The sequence below is a fragment of the Carex rostrata genome, chromosome 20 (assembly GCF_964058835.1).
Source record: "Carex rostrata chromosome 20, lpCarRost1.2, whole genome shotgun sequence".
Taxonomy (NCBI): Eukaryota; Viridiplantae; Streptophyta; class Magnoliopsida; order Poales; family Cyperaceae; genus Carex; species Carex rostrata.
Window position 1 is genome coordinate 4,208,164 of NC_135937.1, and position 8,674 is coordinate 4,216,837.

General features: G+C 35.6%; 1 protein-coding gene across 1 annotated transcript; it reads right to left on the reverse strand.

Annotated features, from left to right (window-relative positions):
- Positions 1-4,617: 4,617 nt before the first annotated feature.
- On the reverse strand, positions 4,618-7,942 carry LOC144572318 (cytochrome P450 81Q32-like). The gene is made up of 3 exons (XM_078321849.1): positions 7,366-7,942; positions 6,117-6,500; positions 4,618-5,268 (listed from the first exon to the last, which is right to left on the reverse strand). Exons 1-3 carry the CDS (start codon positions 7,879-7,881, stop codon positions 4,654-4,656), a joined length of 1,515 nt encoding a protein of 504 aa, XP_078177975.1. The 5' UTR covers positions 7,882-7,942; the 3' UTR covers positions 4,618-4,653.
- Between the last annotated feature and the right edge of the window lie 732 nt (positions 7,943-8,674).

Sequence of the window (8,674 nt, forward strand, 5' to 3'; positions counted from 1 at the left end):
TGCCTTTAAAAATCAAAATCTTTCTTTGGCTCGTTCGACGAGATAAAATTCTAACTAAGGTTAACTTGGCACACAAGGGTTGGCCAGGGGATTTTATTACTTGTGCATTTTGTGACCAATATGAGAGCACTGACCATTTATTTATACATTGTTTTTATGTAGATTGATTTGGAATTGGACTGCAACATACAATTCATTCACCTTTGAATGTAATTATTTAGATAATTTATGGTTACTTGATGCTTCTATCTCCTTAAAGGATAGATTACTTGTAGAATTGTTAAGAGGAGCTATCTTATGGAATGCATGGTTAGAAAGAAATAAAGTTATTTTTAATGATAATACTAATCCCATTTCCGCTAAATCATTAGGATTTAAGATAATCTCTTTAGCTACTTTTTGGTGTAAATCTAGATCTGAAAATGCATACTTGAAATTAAGTCTAATGCTTCTATGTGATGTTAAGGACCTTCCAGATCTGATACTGGAGGAGGAAGAGGAGCCAATCCAAGCTCTTGGAGCTGGTAGCCACCCAGATCCTATGTCTGGAGACGAACTGACGGATGATGATTTATTGGATGACTAGTCTCCTAGGACATGACTGATTCTTGAGCTTTTTGCTTGCTTAGTATTCATTTTGTTGGACAATTAGTTTTTGCTATGGTTATGTTTTTTACTTATATACTTTTATGTCTATTGCTGTAGAATTGTTGTAAGACCTATCGTATTTGATTTTGGTACCTATTTTGGGTACCAAATCAAGTATGCTTGATTTCTATGAAATCAGTGGTAATACCATTATTTTCCAAAAAAAAAATTATAAGAATGAAGACATCATGACATCAGATCAAGTTTTTTTTAATATCCGGTTGGAGCCATTTAATATGCATCAAAATTTATGCCTACTTAATTTTCACGTATCTTAAATTTGCACAAATCTTAATTTGAATTGAATGATTTCGATCAGACATCAGACTAATTGATTCGATGTTTATCGAACCATTCTGATTCGATCCACCACTCTAGTAGGGTATTGACAATATCAATATCCGAGCATCTTTTTAATATCTACTTGACCTTACCTATGTAAATTTTTAATATCTTTCCTAATAAAAAAGTCTTGCTGATACTAAATATTCAATGGAGTTAAATAGTAAGTGAACCAAGTATTGTATGTAGTCTTATGGGTCCACTATTAATCAATCAATAACAACAACACATCCCCAAACTGAACAGAAGTAAAAAAAAAAAAAAAAAATAAACACTAGTGCTTCAATAGATAAATTGTAATGTTGTATTATATTCTTGGTTATCTCAATTAGAAGCTATTATTATATTCAGTATAAAACATCTCTATATTTTTTTGTCATTTAGCAACTTAGACTCTAGTTATCAAGAGTCATGATCTCAATTTCCTAAAATTGTTTCCGGTTTAGGTTTTTCAACGAGGAACAATAAAATGAAGAAATCTATTTCAAAAGGAGTGGAGGTGGTGATTGACATCCGATCAAATTTGATCCGATGTTAGATCAGTATCTTTTAATCCACATCAAAATATATGTGCATTTAATCTATACAAATATTGAAGTTATTAATACAAATAGAACGGCCCCCTCCGTTCATCGGACCGAATCCGATTCGATAACACGGCGAGCCGCCCCGATTCATTTCGGAATGGCAGTCTAAAAAAGTTCCTCAATATCCAAATAATTAATTTTATAACGAAATAAAACCAAAATTATGACCGGAATGAAATGTGGATTGACGTCCATCACAACCCAAAAATCTGAGAGATACGGGTCCTCTGTTGTTGACTTATGTCTAATAGTTGCTTGACATATCACATGGATCTATGGAATTTAATTAAAATTTTAATGAGTATATCAAAATGTGAGTCATATAATTCAATTGCACAGGAGTAACCTATTGACAAAGAAAATGCGACATTTTTATTCTCAAGTTCTCGTGTGCGCAGCGTTCTCCAATCTCTGGTTCTCTGTCAAATACATATCATTTTTGGTATCAAGGGGATCAAAGCTGGTGCATCATATTAGCGCCAATGCAGAGACTTCAAACTGCAACTTGGCATTCTTTTCCATTTTTTATATCCAGTTGAGGTGCAGTTCTTTGTGAGTGATTACTTTTAGCCTAATTATGAATTAAATTTTGTATGAAGCATTTCTCCATGGAGCCCCTGTCTTGATTGGGCTACCTTTTTTTTTTTTTTGGATAGGGCTGTAGCAGATCTCCTCCGTCTACTATTTCAGATTACACGATCTGGATCGAAGCTGGCAGTATAGCTGCCCAGAACTTCTCACTGTACGTCTGTACCCGATTTTCTCTTTTAAAAGATCAGGTCCTGATCTGAGATGAAGAACTCAATCTGGCAGGGACCATCAAATGAATTCCCGATTCTGGCTACCGGAGAGGAGGTGGACCTGAGTGGTTGAATGTTGATTACTTGCTTTGAAGTCCTCAATAAATTGCATGTCTCTTACTTAAACCCAGAATGAAAGCAAGGTTGTAGCTGACAACTCAAATTTAAATTATTTCTAAAAAAATATGGACTTAGATTCTCAATATTTTCACAGTACGATGTTGAAATCTGGAATGAATCGTCGCTTTGCAGCAGGATTCTAGGTTTTGTTAACAGGAAATGGTTATAGGCGTCATGACTGACTGACTGTGTTTGTTAACAGCATCAGAACTACTCTGGATAAATATATTGACAAAGCTGATTTTACTTCATGCAGCGCATTATTTATATATTTTTTCATTTTGTATCTGTTAATGGTGCGTTGTATTAAGCTAATCTAACTCTGTCAATATATATATCCTTGTTCTTGCTCTCCTAGAAGGTGGCCTAGTTTCTCTATTTTTAAAATATTAGGCCCGGCCCATAAATACACATTTCTGTGGTGAGAGTAGAGGGCTACTAATAAAATGGATTATTATAATTGGGCATTAGACTCTAATCTCGTGATAATAAAATTAAGAAGTATAATTCAGGAATGATAATAAATAACGAAAACATAATCTAATGTACCCGTCTGAAAATGTGCTTGACAAAAATGCTAATCAGTAATACTGTTTTGCTATGATATAAACCGCTTTTAATTTCTCAATAATTGTAGCGGGAGCGGAAGTCTTCATTAAATTTATAATTCATTGTAAATGATAACAAGTAATTTTAGTGTTAGTTTGCCGTAGAATTTATTTAATAATCTTGACTACCGTCTGCTTAAATTTACAATCAGTTCAAAATTCAAAACAGACATTTTGAAAAACGTCTACATAAATTATTATTATTATATATATTTTTTTTTATCTATGTACACTGTTGTGTTCCCATAATCCATAAATAGTCGAATAGTATTCCGGATAAGTGATCAATAATACACTATGTTACCCCGATACGCCACTTTAGGCACCGTACCCGTGTACGGCTCTGATACGCCAGCTGGCGTATCCACTTATGTGGCGTATCCACTTATGTGGCGTATCCTTACTCTGTCGATACGGTCTCTGATACGGGTTGACTTGCTGGGATACGCCTCTGACACGGATGGATACGGATCTGATACAGCTGGATACGGCTCTGACGCGTTTCGCAGGCGTGCACCGCGCATAGACCAGTGCATCCCATACACCGAGCATGAACCGCATGCTAAAATTTGATCTCCTAGCGCCTAATCCGATTCGAACTTGGGACCTCAGACCAAAGCAGCAAACGACTCTTCCACTAAGCCACTACAAATTTGTTGTCAAACCTTTGTAACTATAATATTTATTGTATACTTGAGCTCTTGTATCAAACTTTACCCATAATTTTTTATATTTAATTTATATAATATAAAAATTGAATTATAAATATAATTAAAAAAATAATATTAATAGCCGTATCGTATCCTTCATTTTTGAAAATTACCGTATCGCCGTATCCGTATCGTATCCGATACGATACCCGTACCCGTATCTATGCAACACAGATAATACATGAGAAAGTATTGCCCCCCAATCCCCATCCCAACCCCCACTCAAAATTCTTGCTTTGCCCCTGACTTCTACCGATTTTAAAACTATATACGTTTAAAATTAAAATAATGAACTAAGGAGGTGTTCCTTTGACACCTTGTTTGGATGGAGAGTAGAGGAAGGGAGGGAATGGAAAGAAACAAAAGTTCTGTTGAATTGTGTTTGGTTGATAAATTATGTCGGAGGTGAAGGGTAGAAGAAGTGAAATGTTTAACCTTGTATCATTATAATTAATAGAATCAGTTTTCCTCCCAAATTGAGGTGTAACGGATGGAAATAAATTTTGTTACAAATATTTTTAGAAAAAATAACACAAATGTTCAACCCTATATCTTACATGTATAATTCACATACATGATTTTTTTCTCAAACCTACAACAGTCACCGAATTTCTCATTAACCTCCTAAATTTTAATGAACCAAATAAGAAATAAAACGGAAAAAAAAAGTTAAATTTATTTTCTCTCATTAATCATTTAAATGAGAAGAGATTAAATATATTAATCTTCCTTTCTATTCCACTCCATTCCCTTCTATTCTTTACCTCCCATTCCTTCCTCTACTCTCCATCCAAACAGGGTGTGAAAGATCCAAATCAATCACTAAATATCAGAAAAACTAAAGTCCCACAAGTAGTGCAATCATTTCAGTTCGGGGTCGGTACATAGCGTCTAAGCGAACTACCTTTGCCATCACAATACCAGGGCCTTCAGTCATATCTACCTCTTTTCCTCCAATCCTCTCCCACTCGAAACACTGAATCATGGTCCCCAATGCGAGTGCGATCATTCGTATTGCGAGTCCCTCTCCTGGGCACTTACGCCTCCCCATCCCAAATGGTAGAAACCACATCCCTTCGGCCTTCCCATTTTCAAACCTCTCTGGCCTGAACTCTGTCGGGTCTTTCCATATGGCCGGGTCCCGGTGAATTGCATGTATGTTGATCAGCAGTGTCGTCCCGCTTGGTACTCTGTACCCATCAATGAAACACTCTGTAGCAGATTCGTGGGGAACATCTAGAGGGACAACTGGGTGTAACCTAAGTGTCTCATTGATTATTGCTCGGAGATATGAAAGATTGGAGACGTCTGATTCCTCCACTAAACGCTCTCTTCCCACAACCGTGTCAATCTCATGCTGGGCTTTTGCTAACGCATGAGGGTTGTTTAATAGGAGCGACATTGCCCACTCAATTGTGTTAGATGATGTGTCACTTCCTGCTTGTAATAAACTCTGCAATAAAGAGGTAAACGTAGCAGTTACAGGGAATGAGCAAGTATGAGTAAGAAAGCACGTCGATTTTAACTTCAGAAGATCAGCTTATGCAACTACATCAAGTGATTATGATATAATAAACAAAATGCCTTCTATTTACCAATAAATGGCTCGGTGCCTCTAAAGATGGCGTAAGTTTATGAATTTGTATCATGAAAGCCTCCCCCATTTCATTTTTTTACCAAAACAAAATCAGAAAGCAGTGTAAAATTCCTTGGTATATTTTTAACATTGCAAGTTGTAGACCATAGACTTTGGATTAAAAGGCAAACTTCGCTCCCACTTTCAACAAATAGACCAACCAAATAACTCCCAGTAAACCATACGTGAATATCACAGAAATATTACACAAGAATATTTGTGGCATTATGTTGGCACAGAAATTTCCTAATCAGGAAAACAAAATCAATTAGTGTATAACAACAGAAGCTAGAAGTACTATAAACTGAACTTATAAAATTTAAAATACTTACCAAGTTAAATGTTTTGATAAGTTCACAAATTTCCTACATTTGATCAAGCTTCTTAATCATACATCAAGCACATGCATATCTAATGGTATTAAATATATTTAGGTCAGCTCACATGAGTTACAGATGATAACAGTCCCTTGTCAAAACAAGTCCCTATCAAAAGAAGTTTGCACGTTATTGACACTGAACTAAAACCTGCCCCAGAAACATTTGACACGATTTTTTATTTTTTTATTTAAACATTGAGATAAACATGCAAAGGATAATAATCTAAGAAAAAAGAAATTTAAAAAATGAAAAAAAAAATAAAGAATCTGAAAAGAAAAAACTAACCAGGTTAAGCGATCTAATCAAAGCATCAGTGTACACCTCAGGCTCTCTGTCTTGCAACCCCAACAAATCTCCAATCATAGTTTTCTTCTTTTGAGCATCGACTCTCTTTCTGATTTCATCAACAAGTCCTTGAGAAAACTCATTTCTTCTCTTCACCACCGCTTTTAGTTCTCTATGCACCAGTAAAGAGTTCACTATTCTAAACCAAGGAAAGAAATCAACCAATCTCGATCCAGAAGCGAGTGCTGCTACCTTTTCAATCAGTTGCCTGAATTGTGTCGCCTCATCCCAATCCTTTGCCTCCTCACCATAGTACCGCTTCCCGGCAGTCAATCCCATGACAACATTTAGCACATACTCGAAAGCTATTACTTTCACATTCACCTGTTAATTTAGTGTCTTGATCTGTTAATTAAGAAACATTTCACCACTATTTTTGCGCTGCAGCTTAAGGGCACATGCGAAAGCAGTTAATACGCATATTCTCATAAGGTAAGTATTCTATCAGATATTAATTGCTATTCAACTACTTCTAACAAATGCACATACATATAAAGTTAATGACAGAACCAGCAACAACCAAATTGAATGATATATAAGAGATAATGTAAAATTAATTCAAAAATATATCTTCAAAAGAAATTAACTTATTAGTATCAAATTACAAGGAAAAATCTTAAGATTAAGTTGTTATATATTTTAGTATAAAATAATAATATTTTGTAGAAGGAAGTCCATCCATTTAATTTGAATTGGATAAATAATTGTGTCTGGAGGAGAAGAAAGTAAAATTGGAACATGACGTTTATTTTAATGGAGATTCGGTTTGTTTCAAGCATGACTTTGCTGACATTTGATGTCTAGTTGAAATAATATTTTTATTAAAATTATTGGAATAGATGAGAAATTATGGATTTAGTCAGTTTGGACTTGTAAATTGATTTCAAATGGTCCATTTTTAAAAGGGTGAAAAACTATTATTTTTAAAAATATACAGTTTTCCTTTCAAAATGAATCAGTACACAATAGAAATAATAAGTGAAAAACAGCTCGGTCTTTATCCGTCAAGATCTGTCTCAAATCAACTTTTACCTACCTACTTATCGAACTACAGTTTAAAAATTAGAAAAACTCTTCACAGTACCATAATGAGAAATTTATTCTCAATTATCTAGTTCACAATTCAATTAATAAACTACTAGAACCAACATTTGGAAAGATTTCTACTAAAAATATGTAGTCAAATTACCTTTTGGAAAGCCAACTTGTTATCCGCCGATCCGACGAAGAGTTTACGGACGAGATACCGTGCTTCATCATTCCTAGAAGAGGTGGATGAAAGAAGGCGGTGGTTCGAAAGAACGTACACTGTGGCGACCTTTCTGAGGTTGCGCCACAATGGACCGTATTTAGAGAAAATAATTGTAGTATAGTTATTTGTAACCTCTTTTACCGAAGGGAAACTAGGTCGGTTTGCGAATGCCAAGTCGTTTGTCGTGAAGCACTCTTCAGCAAGTTGAGGCGAGGAGATGACGAGAGTTGGTCGGTACCCGAATCGAAGGTAGAGAATGGGGCCGTACCGGGCTGAGAGCTGGGAAAGCGAATGGTGCAGGGGTTTCTTGAGGAGGTGGAGGTGGCCGATGATTGGGAGGGATGGTGGCGATGGTGGAAGCTTGGATGTGTGTTTTGATTTTGGAGCGAGGAAGAGTTTGAGCAGGAGAGAGGAGAGGAGAAGGGAGATTGCTATCAAGTAGAGAGGCTCCATGGTGATTTCTGAAAGGGTGTGGGAGTCGGAGAGCTTTCTGATTTATTTAGGGAGGAAGGATATCTCTGATTTTAATTGTTTTGACTTTAGACTCATTGCTTCAACTTAGGGATGTCAATTACGATACGGATAGTGCGGAAGCATTTTTATACTTACTAAAAAATTAACTTTATTTATATCCGTTATGATGAGCTATAATAATAGTTAAGAAATCCAACATGGCTAGGTTAGAAGATAATTGAGACATTGAGTATGTCATAAAGTTGTTAAAATCTCATAAAGATTCTTATGTCCTTGTCCTGTAAATGAACTTTTATGAGCTTCTAGAATGTTTTTAAGGCCATGAGTGACCAATATCCCAGTTAGTTTTATACATATGACCAACAATCAAGAAAAGGATGGCAATAGTTAAATGATGGTGTGCAGTATCACTCAACCATAACTCTGTTATTGGATCTAAGCCTGCGCGAAAAGTAAGAAAGTCCCATATTTTGACCAATTCAAGGCAAAAAAGGGGTTGCTCTCTCGTTAAAACCTTGATATAAAGTTGAGCCAAAAGATCTTGATTCAAGATGAATTCACGAGGAAGTGATATCTCTTTAGCATCAACCCCAGCATCGAGAAATTTGTTAATCGGCAAAGATACATGAATTTGGTATCCCGCCCAAGAAAGAGACTCAAGTCCTAGTAACCATGCTAAGTGATGATTCAACATATATTCTACATCTTGGAACTAAGCTAATTTTAGCGCAGCTTTATGATAATGGAACCAACCGGCAAAAATCAATGCACC

Coding starts and splice junctions, on each gene's coding strand:
- LOC144572318 (XM_078321849.1), bottom strand. CDS start 7,881: ATGGAGCCTCTCTACTTGATAGCAATCTCCCTTCTCCTCTCCTCTCTC. Junction 6,501..7,365: donor ACAAGTTGGCTTTCCAAAAG/GTAATTTGACTA, acceptor CTAAATTAACAG/GTGAATGTGAAAGTAATAGC. Junction 5,269..6,116: donor TGATTAGATCGCTTAACCTG/GTTAGTTTTTTC, acceptor TCTTTATTGCAG/AGTTTATTACAAGCAGGAAG.